General features: G+C 46.4%; 1 protein-coding gene across 2 annotated transcripts in view; it reads left to right on the forward strand.

Annotated features, from left to right (window-relative positions):
* The window catches only part of retreg1 (reticulophagy regulator 1), a 34,929-nt gene extending 17,025 nt beyond the window's left edge, over positions 1-17,904 (forward strand). For both annotated transcript variants that reach the window (XM_015955998.3, XM_015955999.3), the window contains exons 4-9: positions 7,376-7,493; positions 7,762-7,846; positions 7,936-8,058; positions 8,446-8,516; positions 14,420-14,543; positions 14,624-17,904. In XM_015955998.3, coding sequence (XP_015811484.3) covers positions 7,376-7,493; positions 7,762-7,846; positions 7,936-8,058; positions 8,446-8,516; positions 14,420-14,543; positions 14,624-15,114 — 1,012 coding nt within the window. In that variant the 3' untranslated portion in view covers positions 15,115-17,904. The remainder of the gene's footprint in view (positions 1-7,375; positions 7,494-7,761; positions 7,847-7,935; positions 8,059-8,445; positions 8,517-14,419; positions 14,544-14,623) is intronic.
* Positions 17,905-22,633: the final 4,729 nt, after the last annotated feature.

Genomic DNA, 22,633 nt, shown 5'->3' on the forward strand with positions numbered 1-22,633 from the left:
TTGAGTGAGTCCATTATAGAGAGGCACATTTCTGCATGCATGAATCACAGGTGTAGCTTCTGGGTCGATGTACTGTATATGTGATGAAGTCCAGGGAACTCACCTAAACCTGTGAATACCTCAGCATATTTTTCCACCAATTCTTCTTTTGTTGCTGGTAGTTTGTCCAGTTTGTGTGACTTGGGTGTGAGCACATCCACTATTTTCACCAGTTGCAGCTCCACACCTGCCTGCCCACCTAAGATGGCTTTGTCCGCTTGTCTGGACCCAAGGAAGTCGAGCACAGCACTACCTTTGCTAGTTACACAATCAAGAGACACAATACCTGCAGCACTTATACGAGCTCCACCAAATGCTATCAGCACAGTCTTTGTTGACCGAAGCTGAACAGGACCAGGGGTCTCATTTATCAAACATTGCAGAGAATCCTTACTAAAACCATACTTAAGATCAGCAAAAAAAATGCACTTACGCCAAGTAGGTTTGTGATCTATCAAACATGGAGTGCACACAGCTGCACACAATCTCCGCTTCATAAATCTGAGACTAACGAGAAAGTTTCTCAGCTGCATTTTAGTCACATCCCGCCCTCACCATGCCCACTTACTGCCATAAATAGTTGATGCAAAGTGCCTTGTGGATCTCATGCATATGCATAAGCCAGCTTGTTGCAGCATTTCGATCACGACCGCAGAACAAGGAAGCGCTATTTCACAAGCAGAAATTGATGTACTTGTGGGTGAGGTGGAGAAATGAAAGGAAGTGCTTTTGCAAAACAAATAAGAGAAAATCCACGGAGTGGCACAGCGTTGCTGAAGCCGTCAATGGTGTGAATTCTTCAGAGAGATCTGTGGTGGATATTTAAAAAATGGTCCAATTGGGATTTGATCACCAGACTCCCAGGTGAAAGTCACACGCGCTAACCAGTCACCCAAATGGAGATCTCCCTTGTCCAAGTAGCCAGGGCGTATGATCAATCGGGTCACAGTGACAGGACACACACTGTCACAGACGCATGACATTCTGTCTCAATCTGTCCCCCTGCTGGTATTCTGCATTCCGTATTCTGCGCTGCAGGCTGTGTGTGAGTGTGCGCGCATGTGTGTGTGTGCATGTGGGGGGTCTTGTTCTGTGTGAAAATGAAGCAGTACAAGTGATAATGCTGCAGGATTTCATAATTTTATCCTTCTTAGCAGCAGCACTGCAGGTGCTCTCCATGTCCAAAATGTGTGTAAGCCAGGTCCTTAGTCAACTCAAAGTTGCGCACATTTTTCCACTGTTTTCTTTCATAAATCCCAAAGTTTGTGTGGACAATTTCTTACGCAGTTTTCCGACCCCGTTTTCTGCCTAAGCAAGCTTGATAAATGAGGCGCCTAGTATTTTGTAGTAGACCTGCATGGGAAGCACTTTTGCATCAGCACCTGTGTCTAGCTCAAAAACGATTGGCACTTTCTTTATTGTGACCGTTTCTTTCCAACAATTTGTCTCATTTTTGTCACTGCTCACCACACCTATGTACAGGGTGTCCATGTCAGCTTCCAAGTCGTTCACCATCTTTGTTCTTGTGTATGGCTTGTCCTTGTCAATGTTAGATCTGCACAACTTTGAGAAGTGATTTTTTTTCTCGTACTTGTGGCATGTTTCTCCATACGCTGGACATTTTCTTGTTTGTTTAATTCTGCACTTTGTACAAACTTTATGTTTGTTGCTGGCTTTAATTCTACTTTGTCCTGGTCTTTAGGTTATGGGGTGTTTTCTTCAACATGTCCACTGAAGCGTCCTGGACTACTGGGTTCAATTGCATTGCTTGGATATGTGTCTTTGCTGCTTCCACTAACCTGCAGATTTCAATTGCTTTGTTCAGAGTAAGGTCTTTGTCGCGAAGTAGTCTCTCTTTCAGATGTGAGTCATTTATGCTGAACACCAGCTCATCTCTGATCATATCATCTACAATTTGACCAAACTCACAGTCCTTGCTTTTTTGACGTAGTTCAGTAATGTACCTAACCACCACAATTCCTGTTGACATTGGGTATGACCAGAATTGATGACATTCAAAAACCACATTCTTCTGCGGGCTACAGTACGTTTTGAAGGCTTTCAGGATCTCCTCCACTGTGAGTGCATCTCCGGCTGGGGTAATGTTGAGTGTGTTGTAGACTTCTAAGGCCTCCTCACCGATAGTGTGAAGAAGAATGGCTATTTTTACCTCTTTCTCCTTTTCTGACGCACCAGTGGCTATCATGTAGAGCTGGAACCTCTGTTCCCTCCTGCGCCATGCCTCAGATAGATTGGCGACGAGACTGAGTGGAGACGGCGGCCTAAACTGCTCCATTTTATCTTCTTGCTAGCAGGCGTTAGCCCCGATGCTAGTTCATCCAGCTTACTCAAACCGTCGTCTCTGTTCTCTCGGCAGCCAGACAAACTTCTGACACCATGTTGTGTTACCTGGTCTCCTTATGTCTCTGTAGGATGCTACGAGCTGCTGTAGGTTTTCTACTAGGTAATTAAACACTGAGACACAGCTGTTTAGCTTTTACTTTCTACTTCAACTCTTCAACCCAACAGTAACACATGTGACACTAGTGCCCCCTAGTGATCACAGTCCCAACAGCATGTACGTTACAGTACAATGCACCACACCTGCGATCTTCGTCAGAGCTAACCGCTAATGATGAAGATCGCAGGAGTGCTCAAAACTAACAGCAAGGTGAAAAACCTTTCCTGTGTTTAAAAAAAAGAACCTAAAATTCATTCAGAAGAAAAACTCAGAATGAATATACTGTAGCGGTCTGCGCCGCCCTCTAGCGGGGTGTGTGTGAAGCAGCAAAGAAGAGTTGACAGGTAGCAAACATAGAACACTTTTAATAGCCGGATGGCTCCCCTTTTCATCCCCCCACACATACATTTAACTCACGGTGCCAACAGGCACCGGATAAGAATAACACAGCATGAACTCCAAACTGAAACAAACAACACTAACATAACCCCAAACAAAATAACCCTCAGAACACCACAAACTGAATAAACGACCCCAATTTACCATCCCCCAGAGTGCAATGCGGCCTTGCCGGCCTATCAGTGGCAGGGCCGCCACATAGCCCCCCCAAAAGGGTTAAGTGTCCCACAACCCTCAGTCTCCCATTTCAAAGTCCTGGAACCGGCCCGGCCGGCGCCGAGCGCGCACCGGCCTCCCTGGTCCCACCGTTTTCCCCCAAGTCCATCCACAGCCCCATCAGCAGCCGTTCGCCCCCCGGACTGTGGCCGGAACAGCGCCAAACGGTCCTTGTGGAGGACCACCCGCCTACCTCGTCCAGGCAGGCGAACCCGGAAGACCACCGCAGAGATCTGGTCCAAAATTTCTGTGGGTCCTTGCCAGCGGCTCATCAGTTTAGGGGACAGGCCCTTCTTCCGGGTCGGGCAGTAGACCCAAACCTTGTCCTCCAAAGCCAATAAGGGTCTATGAGCTCTGGAGTCGTACACCCTCTTCTGGCGAGCTCCAGCCACTAGCAGGGTGGTCCGGGCCAGCTGGTGGACTTCTTCCATCCACTCTTTTAGGCGTCGCACATAATCCAGTTCGGGCCCCCCCACAATCTCTGGGTCCGCAGCCGTCCCTAACACCAGATCCGCTGGCGTCCGGAGCTCCCTCCTGAACATCAGCACCACCGGAGTGCTCTGGCTGGACTCTTGCAACGCAGTGCGGTACGCCCACAACACCATCGAAATGCAGTTTCGGTGGGACTTCAGCCTACCGGGAGGGAACCCTGAGTCTCAGGCAGGAATCCCTTCCGGACCATACAGATGGTGGACCCCGTATCCACCAAGGCTCGGCATTGTTGTCTTCCGACAACGCAGTCCAAATATAGCCCATGAAGCGGCCCGCAGCGGCCGACGGATGGCAGTTTAACTCCAAGGGGTGACGTTGCGCGAGGTGGGAGTCTCTTTCCCACCCCGCTGGCGTTTCCCGCAGCTTGCGGCCTCTGTGGCCCGGACCTGGGCCGAGGACTTGGGGCTGGGCAGTCTCTGGCTAGATGTCCCAGTTCTCCACAGCGGTAGCAGAGGCCGTTGGCTGGTCTCTGTCTCGGGGTCTGCTCCGGCCGGGCCTGGTTGCCTTCTCTCCTCTCCTCCAGCGCCTCCTCTTGTTCAGCCGCTCTCGCCAGTGGCGATCGCCCACACTGTCGAACAGGTATCACCTCCTCCGCTTGTTCAGCTCTCCTAAGCGCTTCAGCCAAGGTGATGGGGAAGGACAGTCTGACATGTTGACGTAATGGTTCCGGTGTTAGCCCTCGTAGGAACGCGTGGTTTATGCTTGACGCGTCCGCGAGGTCCGTGCGGCGAAATTGCGTGATTTTAACAACCACGCCCCTCCACCGCGTCTCCGCACGGCCCAAAATTTCCACAACGCACACCTAGGAAAATTTCTAACCACGCGGATGGTCGGACGCGGAAAAACATGGCGGACCGGCAAGAACTAGTATGGCAGAGGTTCGTAAATACAGACATTTGTATGATTCAGCTCTCAGAGATCACCGTGATCAACATGTTGTTAATAATTCTTGGAGAGAAATAGCTTGCACTGTCGGAAAAGACGAGGACGCTGTTAAAAATGCTGGAATGCCATGTTGTAAACAGTAATTTCTACTTCTACTATGGTGTAGTGTTGGATGCATGCCGTAGAGCTCCATGCTGCCCCATTCAGTTTGGGAGAATATTGGCTCACCACAGAAACAAGCCGCATGAACCATGAACGCTGCGAGTTGTGAAGCGCGTTCCATCCATGAGCCGCATCACCAAGCGGAAAGTGAATGCGTCAAGCATAAACCAAGCTTTACTCCTCTCTGGCGGCAGCCGGGAAGTCAGGATAGCCCCGCCGAGCATACAGTTGTAGATCAGCTGCATAAGCTCCCAAGCTTTCTCTGTGGCCGCGTCGTCTGCCACTCAGTTGCTCACGGCTTTACTCTCCAGAGGCTTGCTTCCCAAAGCGTCTATTCAGTGCAGCCGTGATAGCTTGCCAATCGCGTCGCTCTTCCGATGCTAAGTCCACCAGGACCTGAAGTGGTCCTCCTTCCAAGGCCAGCGCCACCTGAACCGCTGTCTCCTGTTGGCTCCATCCTTCATGTAAAGCCGCCAGCTCTACTTGAGCGAGGAAGGGTGCAAGAGGTGTGGCACCGCTGAATCTTGGGAGTTTTACCGGCGTTCGATTGCCGCCGTCTCTCAGCGCCGTTGGTGCCGGGATTGTGGGCGCTTCCGCAGAGTGCATCTCTCGCGGGTGCCGGGCTAACCGCGGATCGCTGGTTCCATCCGGCTGGCGCGGTGTCCTCACTCTAGTGCCCAGCCGTAGTTTTTCTTCCAGCTTGCTGTTCTCTGTGTCAAGTCGCTCGATCTCGACGAGTTGCTGCATCTTTTCTGTCTTTCTTGACAACACTAATCCCACTTCTGGCACCAATGTAGCGGTCTGTGCCGCCCTCTAGCTGGGTGTGTGTGAAGCAGCAATGAAGAGTCAACAGGTAGCAGACATGGAACACTTTTAATAGCCGGATGGCTCCCCTTTTCATCCCCCCACACATACATTTAACTCACGGTGCCAACAGGAACCGGATAAGAACAACACAGCGTGAACTCCAAACTGAAACAAACACTAACATAACCCCGAACAAAATAACCCTCAGAACACCACAAACTGAATAAACAACCCCAATTTACCATCCCCCCAGAGTGCAATGCGGCCTTGCTGGCCTATCAGTGGCAGGGCCGCCACAATACAAAAGAGGGGAACTCTTAATTATTCATGCTAATTCCAAAACAAATAAAAATAAAATCTTAGTGCAGCTTATCTGGACCAGTGCCACAAAACCACATCATTTATATCGTTTTTAAGATACTCCAAAATGGTTTTGCTCATTTCTCACCTGATTTTTGTTTCTTTAAAAATGTTTAAATGTGAAGGAAGGATTTTATAAAAATGAGCAAAGCTTAAATTAGTTTTAGTCTGATTTGGTGCTTAAAACCTTTTGTGTCTGATGCAACAGTTAATTGCAAGATCTGCACAAACTTCTCGTTAAAGGGAAACTTTGCAACTTTTTCATATTTTTAAATAATTTTCTTGAGCCAGTATGTGCTAAAACAATCCTTTACTGGATAAATGAAATGTCAGACAGACCGCACCGCCCCTGTGGCCAGAATACCGCATTTGTAACTTCAGAGTTGGTGTCCGCTCCCTGTTAGGTCCCACTCTAAGCCAAATTCGTACTTTTCCATCAGTTCCACGATTGAAAGACACACACACACATTGACAGAGACGTTTTGCTTTCAGACTTCACCGTCAGCTGGGGATTGATGCAAAACAATTCCCCGTCAGGACAACAGATGGCGTAGCTGTCAGGATCTGCTCCTACCCCTCTGACTCTTACTCTCTCCTGCCCCTGATTAGTTCTTTATTGGTCTCACCTGCCCCTTGTTAACCTGCCCATGTGTTCCTGATTGTTCCCTGTGTATTTATACCTCCCATCTTGCATGTGTCCCTTGTCGGATCATTGTTGTGTGTTGTTGTTCCTGCTGTATCCTCTGCCATTAAATCCATTTTACGTTATCTGAGCCTGCATTCCTGCCTCCTGATCAGCTCCACCACACATGGTCCGCCGCCACCCACACCTCAACATGACAGTAGCACTATGCTTAGGTATCCTGCTTCCATTACACTCACCACCATAGTGTATTTACTAGTATATCAGTGACTTTTTAACACGGACTAATTTGTCCCTCTTTCCTCGCCACCTTTTCAATCGACTGGAACTTGTAAACCCGTTTGATCTAGTAATGAATCACTTCTGTAAACACTAATGAAGGCTGGGGAGACATTTCAGCAGTTAGATCAAGGTGTTAAAAAGACAAATGCACAGCAGGAGATAAGTTTCATTTTTGCTTTCACAACAGTGAATTAATAACAGACTCCAGAGGGAGCTAAAAGCAAGCTAAAAGGCCTAGTTTCCCTTTAAATTTTTTGCTTAATAAGTCGCAAAATTTCCTAATGATCTCATAATTCATTTGCTGTTCATAGTGATTTTTTTCATGTTTCTTTAATCTTAAATATCATTATTTTGTCTCCATTCAGTCACAACTCTCAGAGTTCTCCAAAAGTTGTCTCACATTTCTTTTACCTTGTGATAATTGAATTAATTTTGTTGAATATGTGGTTTCGGGTTTCCAAGGTGACTCCCAGACTTTTTAACTTTCAGCAACATCAAAATCCCTTTGGAGTTTGTCACCAGTTGACACAGTCCAGTGAGGTGCTGGTTTCGCCGGTTTGAGCTCTTTTCTTTAAGTCTTTATCATCCGCTGATTTCACACGTTTATTTCTGTTGTTCTGTTTTTATAGTTGGGAGATCCTTGATTCTGGTCCAGACAGCCAGTCAGGAACTGGACCTCCACTCAGCGACTCCCTCAGACTCTTCTTGCAGGAGACATCGGCCTTCAAGCAGCAGAACCCTGGAAAGGTGAGATGGAGACCTCAAATGGATTTGGGCCCACACCTGGATCAGCTGATTTCGTCACTCAATGTGGAAAGTGACACGGAAAACAAATAGCTGAATTTACATTACGGTTGATTTTTAAGAAAGACAAATAAACAGGAAGTAAAAACAACTAATGGATGAATAATAAAAGCTGATTTATATACAGTAAATTCCCTCTGACAGTAGAAGGTTCTTTGATGGATAATAATGGTAACTTTGATATAATCTAAACCCGTTTCTGTTCTTCTAGTTTTGCCTGCTGGTTTGCAGTTTATGCACCTTTTTTGCTGTTTTGGGACGCTACATTCCTGGAATTGTTTTCTCATATATTATAGGTGAGTGGAAGATCATTTATCTCCTCATGGTTGTTGTGTTTCTGTGTTGATCTGACCTCTAACATCAGCATATATCATCCTTTCTGAAGCTCTGGGCTTCTTCCTGTGGCCTCTGATTTCATCTCATGATGCTTCTTTGTGGCTGAAGCCAGTTCTGCAGAAGCTGGACTTCGGCATCGGAGAGATTTTTCATAAAATCAAGGAGAACCATGGTAAAAATCACAACTAATCTTCTGTGTTTTTAAAATAATCTTTCCACAAAGTACGTTCTGAACCAGACAGGAAGAAAATAAAGAACTATGATGGACAAATGCGCCCCTCAGTGGCTATTCTGGAAATTATACCTAAGTCCCGCCTCCTCTTTTTAAATGATGGAAAATGGAATTTAATGTTGTGGGATCATGAAATATTTTTTGCAACATAGAAATAAACTAAATGAATTTAAATATAAACCCCTCATATTAGTGTTTTGTGCTTAGATAAAATTGTGATAAACCTTTTTCTAAATTGTCACAAAAACCTGCATAAATACATCATTTTTATTGATTTATTTATTATTAATAAACTTAATTTACTGATTGTTGTTTTCCTCGTTTCAGAGAAAAGTCTCATTCAGTCTCAGGCAGAGAAAGAAGGGATTGAATCGGATCTTTCTTCCATGTTTCCCAAGGTTGGAAATTTATCTTCCCCAAGTCGATCTGATTATCTGTGTTTACAGAGCTCAGTTAAAGCAAATTAAATCAACACACATGATCCTAATTGGCCTCAAACCTGCAGCCAGAGCACGTAAACACAGGAAAGTTAGATCAGCAGCCACTAAACAAACTTTTTTATTTTTTTAATTCACATTTTATAATTTTCTGTGTGTTTTAAGCTTTAATATCTCACAAAATTTGTTGTTTTAATGCTAACTTAAATATCCTCATTGCCACAAAGCATAGCCATTCATTAAAAGCAGAATAAAATAGATTAAATCTCAAATATGTTTTTCTTACAATAACTTCTTGTATATAGTTTGTCAGGTTTTAAAAGCTGGACGAAAGCACTTTCCCTTTTAACACAAATGTGGGTTAGGGTACATTTGTAGAGATTTTGCACTTCATATTAAAAAATCTGCAGAAAAACAGGAGGAAATTTGTAACACACAACTAGATTTATAGCAAAGAGGATCCCTAAAGGTCTGATTTACTTCATTCTTGTGCTGAAAGGATGCAAAGTTTTGCGCAAAGTGCATTTCTACATTTACAATTTTCTGTTCAGACTGAATCCACACAAGCTGCCCAAATGTGTCGTGAAAACTGCTAAAATAGTTTTTTATATTGTTAATTTAACACGTACATCAATGAGGTTTGTACTGTTAATGGTCGAAGATACAAGTAGCCACTTTGGAGGTGCTGTAGGCTCACATGAGGCTCCAGAGAGCCACAGATTGGAGACCCCTGAGTCATGATAGCAGCAAGACTGTGGAAAAAGCATGTATTTTGCATGGGTGCAGTGGTATTGACGGTTGCAGTAATGCAACTGCAAAGAATGCCAACTGCCATGAAAAAACAAAGAAGAAAAGAGGGTCTGAGTCACTCTCAGAGTTGTCGTTTCATCTCCTAAATACGTTCAGACAGGAAGGAACAAAGCACCTCTGTTGGGGGAGGTGCTAATTGGAAATAGATACCTATTATTTATCCTCTTCGTCTTCCTCCGCTTATCCGGGTCCGGGTCGCGGGGGCAGCATCCCAATTAGGGAGCTCCAGGCCGTCCTCTCCCCGGCCTTGTCCACCAGCTCCTCCGGCAGGACCCCAAGGCGTTCCCGGACCAGATTGGAGATGTAACCTCTCCAACGTGTCCTGGGTCGACTCGGGGGCCTTCTGCCGGCAGGACATGCCCGAAACACCTCCCCGGGGAGGCGTCCAGGAGGCATCCTGACCAGATGCCCAAACCACCTCAACTGGCTCCTTTCGATCCGGAGGAGCAGCGGTTCTACTCCGAGTCCCTCCCGAATGTCCGAGCTCCTCACCCTATCTCTAAGGCTGAGCCCGGCCACCCTACGGAGGAAACTCATTTCGGCCGCTTGTATCCGCGATCTCGTTCTTTCGGTCATTACCCAAAGCTCATGACCATAGGTGAGGACTGGGACGTAGATCGACCGGTAAATCGAGAGCCTGGCTTTCTGGCTCAGCTCCCTCTTCCCCACGACAGATCGGCTCAGCGTCCGCATCACTGCAGACGCCGAACCAATCCGCCTGTCGATCTCCCGATCCCTCCTACCCTCACTCGTGAACAAGACCCCGAGATACTTAAACTCCTCCACTTGAGGTAGGACCTCTCCCCCGACCCGGAGGTGGCAAGCCACCCTTTTCCGGTCGAGAACCATGGTCTCAGATTTGGAGGTGCTGATCCTCATCCCAGCCGCTTCACATTCGGCCGCGAACCTACACAGCAAGAGCTGAAGGTCAGAGCTGGATGAAGCTAGGAGGACCACATCATCCGCAAAAAGCAGAGACGAGATTCTCCTGCCACCAAACTCGACACACTCAACACCACGGCTGCGTCTAGAAATTCTGTCCATAAAAGTGATGAACAGAACCGGTGACAAAGGGCAGCCCTGGCGGAGTCCAACCCTCACTGGGAACAGGTCCGACTTACTACCGGCTATGCGGACCAAACTCACGCTCCTCTGGTAAAGGGACTGAATGGCCCTTAACAGAAAGCCACCCACCCCATACTCCTGGAGCGTCCCCCACAGGGTGCCCCTGGGGACACGGTCATAAGCCTTCTCCAAATCCACAAAGCACATGTGGATTGGTTGGGCAAACTCCCATGCCCCCTCCATCACCCTTGCAAGGGTATAGAGCTGGTCCACAGTTCCACGGCCAGGACGAAAACCACATTGCTCCTCCTCTATCTGAGATTCAACTATCGATCGGACCCTCCTCTCCAGTACCTTGGCGTAGACCTTTCCAGGGAGGCTGAGGAGTGTGATCCCCCTATAGTTGGAACACACCCTCAGGTCACCCTTCTTAAAGATGGGGACCACCACCCCGGTCTGCCACTCCCTAGGAACTGCCCCCGATGACCACGCAATGTTGTAGAGACGTGTCAACCATGACAGCCCTACAACATCCATAGCCTTGAGATACCCAGGACGAACCTCATCCGCCCCCGGGGCTCCGCCGCTGTGTAGTTGTTTGACTACCTCAGCAACTTCTGCCCCCGAGATCGAACAGTCCATCCCCAGTCCTCCCAGCTCTGGTTCCTCCTCGGAATGCGCATTGGTGGGATTGAGGAGCTCCTCAAAGTATTCCTTCCACCGTCCGACTATAGCCTCAGTTGACGTCAGCAGCTCCCCATCCCCACTGTAAACAGTGTGAGCGAGTTTCTGCCTTCCTCTCCTGAGGCGCCGGACAGTTTGCCAGAACCTCTTTGGAGCCGATCGATAGTCTTTCTCCATGGCCTCACCAAACTCCTCCCACGCCCGAGATTTTGCCTCGGCAACTGCCACTGCTGCACCCCGCTTGGCTATCCGGTACCTGTCTGCTGCCTCCGGAGACCCACAGACCAGCCACGCCCTGTAGGCCTCCTTCTTCAACCTGACGGCTCCCCGAACCTCTGGTGTCCACCAGCGGGTACGGGGGTTGCCACCACGACTGGCACCGGCCACCTTATGACCACAGCTAGCAACAGCCGCCTCGACAATCGCAGAGTGGAACAAGGCCCACTCGGACTCAATGTCCCCCACTGCTCTCGGGACGTGGTCAAAGCTCTGCCGGAGGTGGGAGTTGAAGACCGTCTTGACAGGTTCTTCTGCCAGGCGTTCCCAGCAGACCCTCACTATGCGTTTGGGTCTGCCAGGTCTACGCGGCATGTTCCCTTGCCATCTGATCCAACTCACCACCAGGTGGTGATCAGTTGACAGCTCCGCCCCTCTCTTCACTCGGGTGTCCAAAACATACGGCCGCAGGTCAGATGATACGACTACAAAATCTATCATCGACCTGTGACCTAGGCTGCCCTGGTACCAAGTGTACCGGTGGGCATCCTTATGTTCGAACATGGTGTTCGTTATGGCGAAACTGCGGCTTGCACAGAAGTCCAATAACAAAACACCGCTCGAGTTCAGATTAGGTGGGCCGTTCCTCCCAATCACACCCCTCCAGGTCAAGCTGTCATTGCCCACGTGAGCATTGAAGTCCCCCAGCAGGACAATGGAGTCCCCTGATGGAGCACTATCTAGCACTCGTCCCAGGGACTCCAAAAAGGGTGGGTACTCTGAACTGATATTTGGCCCATAAGCACAAACAACAGTCAGGACCCGTTCCCCGACCCGAAGGCGCAAGGAAGCTACCCTCTTGTCCCCCGGGGTAAACCCCAACGCACAGGCAGAGAGTCTCAGGGCTAACAAAAAGCCAACCCCAGCCCTCCGCCTCTCACCCGGAGCAACTCCAGCAAAGTAGAGTGTCCAACCCCTCTCCAGGTCTCGGGTTCCAGAGCCAATGCAATGTGTCGAGGTGAGTCCGACTATATCTAGCCGGTACCGCTCAACCTCTGTCACAAGCTCCGGCTCCTTCCCCGCCAGCGAGGTGACGTTCCATGTCCCAAAAACTAGTTTTCTTGTCCGGGGATTGGACCGCCAAGGCTCCCGCCTTGGTCTGCCACCCGATTCGCATTGCACCGGACCCTTCATGTTCCTCCTGCGGGTGGTGGGTCCACAGTTGGACGAGCCCATGTATCCGGTTCGGGCTGGGCCCGGCCGGGCCCCATGGGCGAAAGCCCGGCCACCAGGCGCTTGCTCACGGGCCCCAACCCCAGGCCTGGCTCCAGGGTGGGACCCCGGTAACCCTCCGGGCCGGGTACTCCGACTCTTCGTTTTAACCGCCATGAAAGATCCTTCGAACCGTTCTTTGTCTCACCCTTCACCTAAGACCAATTTGTCATGGGAGACCCTACCAGGGGCACTAAGTGCCCCAGACAACATAGCTCCTAGGATCATTAGGGCACTCAAACTCCTCCACCACGATAAGGTGACGGTTCAAGGAGGAGTTATTTATCCATTTTCCAAAACCAGGTAAGGTCAGTGACAACACAAAACAGCTGGAAAGGAAAACGGGTGAAGCTAAAGACAGACAAAGCAAAGCGTGGTAATGTTTGTGTGGAAGATATTCAGTTTGGAGAAGATCAAGGGGTGTGTGTATATTTGTTGCACGCATCAATGGGAAAGGTCTCTGAGAATGACAAGTCAATACTAGCAACACTTTCAGATGTGGAGATATCCAGGACAAAGCAGTGAAAATGAAAAAATCCAGCTGAACAGCATGTCCATCCAAACTTGGTGGGTGATATGTAAAAATAATGACATAAATGATAAAGTTTATACTTTATCATTTTTTTCACCTGGCAGATGCAGTTTGTTTGTCTAGCAATAGCACCCAGCAACATTAGCACCCAGTAGCACCAGCACCCAGTAGAGAAAATGTTTTTTTCACCTGGCAGATGCAGTTTTTTTGTCTAGCAATAGCAAACAGCAGCACTAGCACCCAGAAGAATTAGCACCCAGCAGCACTAACACCCAGCAGCGTTAGCACCCAGCAGCATTAGCACCCAGCAGCACTAACACCCAGCAGCACTAACACCCAGAAGCATTAGCACCCAGAAGCGTTAGCACCCAGCAGCGTTAGCACCCAGCAGCACTAACACCCTGTAGAACTAACACCCAGCAGCATTAGCACCCAGCAGCACTAACACCCAGCAGCACGAACACCCTGTAGAACTAACACCCAGCAGCATTAGCACCCAGCAGCACTAACACCCAGCAGCACTAACACCCTGTAGAACTAACACCCAGCAGCACCAGCACCCAGCAGCATTAGCACCCAGCAGCATTAGCACCCAGCAGCACCTGCACCCAGCAGCACTAGCATCCAGCAGCACTAGCACCCAGCAGCATTAGCACCCAACAGCACTAGCACCCAGCAGCGCTAGCACCCAGCAGCACTAGCAACCAGCAGCACTAGCACCCAGCAGCATTAGCACCCAGCAGCACCAGCACCCAGCAGCATTAGCATCCAGCAGCGCCAGCACCCAGCAGCATTAGCATCCAGCAGCACCAGCACCCAGCAGCACCAGCACCCAGCAGCACCAGCACCCAGCAGCACCAACACCCAGCAGCACCAGCACCCAGCAGCACCAGCACCCAGCAGCACTAACACCCAGCAGCACTAGCACCCAGTAGCACCAGTGTGGTGACGTCAACAGTAGAATTTTCTATTGACCTCGTACTCACCAGGACATTTATCGACAGTTTTACCCTTGTCAGAACAAAACTCAAAACACATATGTTTAAATCTGCCTACAACCTCTGATTTTATTGATCTGTTTCTCTCTTTGTTTTTTCTTGTTTGGGTTTTCTTGTTGTTTTATTGTATTTTATTAAGTATTTTCTGCCAAGTGACCTTGGGTGTTCTGAAAGGCGCTTTTAAATAAAATGTATTATTATTATTTGTTTTTTTCTTCCATGGCTACAAACATTTTACCAACAGTTCTAACAACAAACTGATGTTCCTCCATGTCTTCCTGCTTCAGCTGGACTCTACGGTGTGTAAGGAAATGTCAGTGTCGGACACAGACGTGTCCGATGTGACGTGGACGGACAATAGCACCTTCAACCTGTCAGAGGGACACACGCCGCAGACGGAGACCTCTGAGGGTTTGACTCCATCACCTGAAAGGTTAGAGTTTATTTTGGGTTCGTTTTTGTTTTTGACTCGATTCTGTTTCATGTCACAGACATCGACAAAGAAGAAGCCTTTGCTGGTGGCCTCCCAGAATTCCCTTCTCTTGATAATGGTGCAACAACCAACGGCGATGATGATGATGAATTCAGCCTTGGTCTTCCATCTAAGCCAATCAAATTACAGCATTCAGCTCTCCCTCCACACAAAGACCAAGCAGGTGTCAATGCACTGGAACTGGTCAACCAGATGGCAGGAGACGTCATCACTGCCGCCGTAACAGCCGCCATCCAGGAAAGGATAGAAGCTGCGGTTGGAATCTCGGCTCTGAAGCCATCCAGGTTCCCAGAGCCGACCCGGCTGCTGGAGCTGGACGAGGAGTCGGACAGCGAGGTGGAGGACTTTGAGCTGCTGGACCAGTCAGAGCTGGAGCAGCTGGAAGGGGGGCTGGTGGAGCAGACATCCCAGGAGGAGGAGACACAGGTCAAGATCCACGACAAACCGGCCTCATCTGGATTCTTCTCCAACCTCCTTAGGCGCCACTGAAAGAGGAAAAGTTCTGCAGGGGCGGGAAATGGGTCGTAGAGGACATGTGGAGGGGAGACCAGGCGTTTAGGTCGATCTGCTTTGATTTCTGCAGGAAAAGTTTTTACTTTACTTTATCAGCTACATAACAGATTCAGATAAAACTATAACTTTATGAACTTCATGAATTAAAGCAGCTGGTCCGTTTGGGAGGCCACTGCTGGGACTCTGATCAACGTTCATGAGGGAGTTCACTAATGCTTCAAAAGGTTCTCGAGAGTTCTCTGTTCCTTCTGGTGAGTGGCAGGTCCTCACCTTCAGGTCGCTGCAAGGTTAGAAAGTGTTTAAAAAAATAACCTGTACTACACTTGTCCTCTAAAATAGGTGCAGAGTTGTCCCGAGTTAAAGACAACTTCAGGAGGCAACGGTGACACGTTGAGACTAAATAGCAACAAGAAACAAACTCTAACCTGTCTGTAAATAAGACAAGTCCCAAAGGAGTCAGGTCTGCTAATTCAGCTGAAAACGTTGAGTTTTAAACATTTCAGCTTCTCCAGCTAGCTGCAGGCCAGTGAGAAAACAGCTTTGGATGATGTCAGTGACTGACCGATAACAAAACAAATAATTATGTATGTGATCAAAGACCTGACTGTGGTTTTACAGCCTGTAAATAAGTTACATATTTGTCAAAAACACAAAGATGTTTTGTAAAAGATCTGTTGTTTAGTAGGAAATCTGTTGAATCAGTTTAAAATCAAATAAATCTCTACTCCCACATAAACGATGCAGTTCTGCTGAAACCTGCAGGTTTATTCATCAGTTACAGAACCACAAAATATTTATTTTATAGCAGAATTTCAACAGCAGCAATTTACAACATTTTAATAATTTGGCAGATAAGTGAAAATAAATATTGTTAAAATATTGAAAATTATTTATTATGTAATAAATAGTTAATTGTCAGAATAACAAAACTTCAAATTTTATAATCATCAAGAATTTTAAAAGCATTCATGTAGGGTTTCAGAACTGTTTCTTGCAGCCATTTTTATTCAAATGTTTCTAAATCGAGACGGAAAACCTGAAGATGATAAAAATTATGTTTGATTTAATTTGTTTTAACTCCAATGAGCTAAATAAAAAGATCAGCAGTTATCAAAGAGACCAGTATATCTGATTGGATCCCTGTAATAATAATAATAATAATTTGAGATATCTCTCCTGATTTTTAAAGAGGTGTTTTCCAAATCCATTTGTTAATGTTAATTACTGCTCATTAATAACAGACACTGCCCGGCCCACCCAAATAAAAGGGCTCACACTTATCAGTGGGGTTAAGGTCTGGACTCTGTGGGCCAATCCGTGTGTGAAAATGATGTCGTATCTGCTTGCTTAATCGAGTCCAGGTGGCGACTTTTCTTTGGCCAAGCAGTGTATGAATCAATAATTAGCAGCATGCTGCATTTATAACCTGATGCAAAGCAGACATATTTTTTATTGTTTTGTTTCTGACTTGGATCAATGAATCTTTGATCACTAACAAAGTCCAGCATGTTCACACTAACCGTTTCTGTTCAGTGACGTCATTGATTTAAAGCCTTCATAACTAAAAGTCTTTTTCTTTTTTCACTTTCTTCAGATGTTGCGAGTTAGGATTTTTTTTTTTAGAAAAACTCAAATAAATAAAATATATTATAAATTGATTCTGATATTCTGAAATCAATTATACCTTTTAACTAAATACATTTTCAGCCAAGTGTAAAGAAGTGACTACGGCACTATGGGCGTTGTACCAGTCTAGCTCTCCATTTACCAGTTGATCTTCCAGTTGATCTTCGTTCCTACCCTCGCCTATGGTCATGAGCTTTGGGTAGTGACCGAAAGAACATGTCAGGTTGCGAGCAGGAGGTTTGGACCCAAGAAGCAGAACACCAGAACGACTCGAGGCAGGAGCGGTTATAAAAAGTTAAAATCCTTTTATTTAGGATGCAGCACAAAACTCATCAACGGCGCAGGATGCTAAGCCTGAAAAATAAACTCAGAAAGCCAAAAAACAAAAGCTCACTTATGAGCACAAACCTAATGCAAAACAACGCTGACAAAAGACAATGGACCGACACACACCGAGAGACAAGACAGGTGTCAGGGACCGAGCAGTAAAACTCCAGGACAATGGTTTAAAAAGAATATCTTCTCCATTTATTTTATAAAGAATTAAACAAAATCTAAACAAAACTGGGCCCAAAGGAAAAAATGGCCACAAAAATAACCTTAACTAAAAGTAACAAGCAAGACTCTCCCAAAAACTGAGACACACAGGGGAATTTCTACACAAAGGCTAGCCTACAGACAACGAGGAGGGGAGAGACAAGGGAAACACTAAGACAAATAGTAAATAAACCTAGGAAACTAAGTCAACAAAATATAACTACCGCAAAAAAGTTTAACTAATACATCCTAACAAAATCTGGTAAACTCAATAGAGCTTCAGAACGTCTGGTTTCAGGTTTCTTCATTATCAAGCTCCCTCCTTCCAGGAGCCAGATGGAATGTTCCACTTCCTGCATGGAGTTACACTGGGCGTGTCCCCTCTCTCTGCCAGTTCATCCAATCTCAGAATACAAATGAAAATAGTTAATGATCAAAAACTATGTGTAAGATAAATTACTGAATGTGTGCACCCATTAGTAATCTTACAATATTGCAACAAAATGAAATAATAAACCAGTGTGTGTAAAAAAGATATTTAAATAATACTAACACTGAGAAATGGCTGGAGGAACCTCCACAACAGGGTTATATAGACAGGCTGGGTGATTAGGGGAACTGGGCACAGGTGAAACTAATGAACTGAGAGGAAGCAGAAACAAGCAGGGGAGAAGCTCATATCTAAGGCCCTGTCCACACGTAGCCGGGGATCTGCCAAAACGTAGAAAAACTGAGTTTTTTCACACGAAAACGGATCTTTTTAAAAACTCCGGCCAAAGTGAAGAACTGCGTTTTCTCCGTTTTGGGTGTCTGCGTGTGGACAGACAAAACCGGAGTTTTAAGGTCCGCAACGTCACTTTCCGCGACAAAAAATGTTGACATCACGTGTGCGACCTGTGTTTACACTAGCCGGCATCATGGAAGCCCTCAGAGCTGCGCTCTGTCACTACCCGATCCATCAGTTGTCCAAGCGCTTTCTGCTTGTTTGTTTTTGCAAGCGGAATTACTGCTCCTTGCGGAAGACCACAGACGAAGGACGAGGTTAAGAACGGGGGAAGTACTGCCGCCTACAGGTCTGGCATGTCCTTAATGTGGCAAGGTGGAGAAACAAGGGACCGGGCGGGATTCGAGTCACACGCTCTAACCAGTCAGCCAAAGGGACATCCCCTTGGCCAAGTAGCCAGGGCGCATGATCAATCGGGACACTGTGACAGGACGCACACACTGTCACATTAACAACGTATTTATCCGGGTACGTGTGGACAGTTTGTTTTTAAAATGCGGTGGTGTGGATGCAAGTTTTTGGAGGGGCGGATATTCGTTTTTAAAAAACCCCGGCTACGTGTGGACTAGGCCTAAATCCTGTAAAAATAACAAGCTACTAGCCTAAACTTAACTTAAACATCGTAGAACAAAGACACAGGGGAATCTAAAAATAAGTAAACAAATTATCTAAGTGGGAAAGGAAACACACACACACTAAAGGAGACTAATGAACTGAAAATCTGAACCTATAGAAAACTACAGAGGAGTGACTAGGAGAAACATGAGGGAAACCAGGAGAGAGCTGGGGACCAAAGGGGCACAGAAGACTTGGGGACACATGAGGGGAACCTGAAGGGAAACCTGGAGGGAGACCTGGAGGGGGCTGGGGACTACAAGGATACAGAAATGTTGGGGAATGGGGGGGGGGGGGGGGGGGGGGTTTGACATGAGGGAAACCCATCGGGGAGACCAGGAGGGAGCTGGGGACAAAAGGGGCACAGGAGACTTGGGGACACATGAGGGGAATCTGGAGGGAAACCCAGAGGGCGCTGGGAACCACAAGGACACAGAACATGACAGAACAAGATTGTGGGTACAAGCAGGGTGGCTGGGCTCTCCCTTAGAGATAGGGTGAGAAGCTCGATTATCCGGGAGGGGTTCGGAGTAGATCCGCTGCTCCCCGGCATCAAGAGGAACCAGTTGAGGTGGCTCGAGCATCTCCAGCAGGTGACCCATAGGAAGACCCAGGACACGAAGGACTGTATTTAATTTGAAATTTCTTCATGGCCTTGCCCCGCCTTACCTGCATGAGCTGTTCCTCCCTTTCTCCCAGGTCAGCGGATCAGCTGCTCCTGGCTGTCCCAAAGACAAAAGCCCTTAGAGGACACACCATGCTGCCACCATGTGTCTTATGAATGCACTGTTGTGGGCATTTTGCAGCATTTGTGCCACCACGCTTAGTAGTCATATTACCGCAGTGCCGAACTTGTGAATGCACATTACGCCTTGACGCAACAGAGGGAGGTGTCATGATCAAGTGGGGAGTTGCTGCCGAGCTCTGGCCAGCAACCATATTGAAAATTAAAGTAAACACGGGCCGTAAGTTTCACTTTTGTAAACAGAACCAGCTGAGATGATAAACTGGAGCGATGCAGAGCTCCAGGAACTCGAGCTGGAGCTTAGATCACGCGGGACTGTGGAGGACAGACATCTTTAGGAGCAGCTTGTCAGAAAAACTTAACTAGAGCAGCTTCGATCGCAATGAAAAGTAAGTTACGTCCAAGATAAACAGAACTCCAAAACAGCGCAGAGACCTCCCCATACCCGTTTTACACCGTCATAGCATCATCTTTTATAAAAAGGACAATTGCACCACATTACTGCCACGGTCTGACCACTTTTAAATGGCCTAAGGCTCCCAGACGGTGGTATTGTTCTCTAAAAGAGGCTAAAGTGTAAACTTTGTTTTAACCATATTTTAGTCTGCTTAGTTTATTGTTTAAACTCTTTGGCTATTTTATTTATTCTAGGTGTTTGTATTTGTTCTTTGTACAGCGCTTTGGTCCTGTGGGTGTTTCCAGTGCTCTACAAATAAAGTTGGTTTGGTATGGCTTTATAAAATAAACAACTGGTATGTTGCAGAAAAGGGCTGAATGGTTGTTAAAATATATTTTATTGACCCCACAGTGAGGAAGCTCTCTTGGCAAAGCAGCACACACACTTGGAGAACAGAAAAAAAAAATTACGCAGATTAGAGTCAGTGATGTTTCTTTTCTTCCTTAAATATCTACTATCTACTTTGTTGTCATTAAAAAAATAAAACACCAATTTGTTTCTAAATTAAGAAAAAAAGCAAAAAATGTATGGATATATTTGTCAATGGGATGTTGATATTAGTGGGAAAAAATCATAAATAGTTCCAAAAGTATTACTGGTACTTTTATTGTCATTCTGTTGTGGAGAGTCAGTGTAATTATTCACTGAAAACTCTGAAAAGCTGCTTTAACTTGCATTTTGTATTGTGGCCCTGTCTATATTTTTAAATGGAGTCAATGGTTTTAAATCAAATCAAATCAACTTTATTTATATAGCACTTTTCATACAAAAAAAATGCAATTCAAAGTGCTTTTCTTGATTAAAATGGCCCGTAGATCCCATATTCCTATCCCAGCCCCCCTCCCCAAGTATAAAACAATTAACAATTACGGTTCCCCTCCCGCACCCAACTTCCAAAGTGGACATACAATCACCCGCACACTCGTCCATGCACACACACACACACACACACACACACACGTGAACACCAAAGGAAACAATAGGCTGAGTTCAGATGGGTCAAGTAATGAACGAGACATCATCAGCGGAGCCATCTGCCCTGACAGCAACAGATCCACGGCAGCAGCCAAGGTTTTAAAAAAGATGAAGAAGCAAGCTTTTATTTAACGCCTCTCAAGATAAAAATCACGAGGCGCTTCACAATAACAAAAAAAAAAACGACTAAAAAATGAAAAAAATTTGTTTTTAGGAAAATAATAAATTGTGATAAAAAATGTGAGGAAAGGGAACGAGAAAATGATTAGGAAAGAGGTAATCAGTGGATCCTTGGAAAGGCTTAATTGGTAGAAAGAGCTGAATGAGGAGAGGGTGTCATCCTCTCACCTACTGCACTGAAACCATCCTCCCAGATCCCAGATTAGGAGTGCATCTGGACCACAGAGCAGGACTTCTGTCCTTCTACAGCGTCTCTAAAACCATGACTCTCCTCCACAGAGTCCAGACCACATCCACTCAGCCGCTACACGCTGGAGTCAGGCTTTACCACAGAAGCCCTGCTGAGATGTTTTTATGGATGTAACTGATTTCAGGTCATCAGAGTCAAACATCCAGATTCTCTCCAGTCAAGCTGCTGATCTTCTGTTTCACATTTGATTTGTTCAGTAAAACTAATAAACTTCATGTTCTGATGAACACATGAGTGATTGTTTTGCTCTTTGTCAGTCTGGATTGTAGAAAAAAAGTCTAATTTGAGTCATATTATACTCAAAGCTGTGCAAATGTGTTTGTTTCTGTCTTTGTGTGTGTGTGTGTGTGTGTGTGTGTTGGACTCTGTCCAGTTCACAGAAGTAGAAAAATAAAACATTGTACAGATAAGATAAAATGAAATGAGCACATGCACGCTAAAGCACAAGAGGCAAAAAAATCATGAAAAACAAAAAGAAGAGACAATAAAAAAAGCAGCGTGAAAATGAATAAAGTATAAATTATTGTAGCCGAACCAAGCCAACTTTATTTGTATAGCACCTTACAACGGTATAAAACTGACCAAAGTGCTTCACAGAAGTTAAAAACAGTAAAAACAATACACAACATAAAAATGCATAAAGACTAAAGCCTAAGAACTAACACTAAAAATACTAAAAAGACTCTTATGCTGAGTTAAAAGCCACATCATAAAAACTGGTTTCCAAAAGAGATTTAAAACCAAACAGTGAAGACGCCAACCTATTGCTCAAAGGCAGCACATCCCAGAGCCTAGAGGCCGCTACAGAGAAGGCCCGTCACCTCTGAGCTTTCGTCTCATTCTTGGGACTTCCAGAAGCATCCTATCAGCCAACCACAGAGACCATGCAGGGGAGTAAAAAACCAGCAGCTCAGATCTGGAGCAAGGCCATGCAAAAGTTTAGAAGCCCGTAAAAGCACCTTGTGCTGGATTCTAACACAAGCAGGCAGCCAGTGCAGTGAGGCAGGACAGGAGTAACATGCTCCATCTTTTTTGTCCCTGTGAGCAGCCGTGCAGCAGCATTCTGCACCAAGTGAAGACGCGACAGGTGGGATTGTGAAACACCAAGGTACAAAGAATGACAGTAATCAAGCCTTGATGCCCGCCTATCGTTATTGGCAACCTGCAGGCTAGCATACTACACTTCTCATAGGTTGGCCGTGTACAGCGGTGTACAATAAGACTTAAACAAGGTTATCTTTACTTTATCAGAACAAGACCCAAACTTACAGCTCATGCCCGACCTTTATCTTATTGAGGAGGACACAGTGGGCTTTCCCGTGTGTC

Source organism: Nothobranchius furzeri, chromosome 11 (genome assembly GCF_043380555.1).
Source record: "Nothobranchius furzeri strain GRZ-AD chromosome 11, NfurGRZ-RIMD1, whole genome shotgun sequence".
NCBI lineage: Eukaryota > Metazoa > Chordata > Actinopteri > Cyprinodontiformes > Nothobranchiidae > Nothobranchius > Nothobranchius furzeri.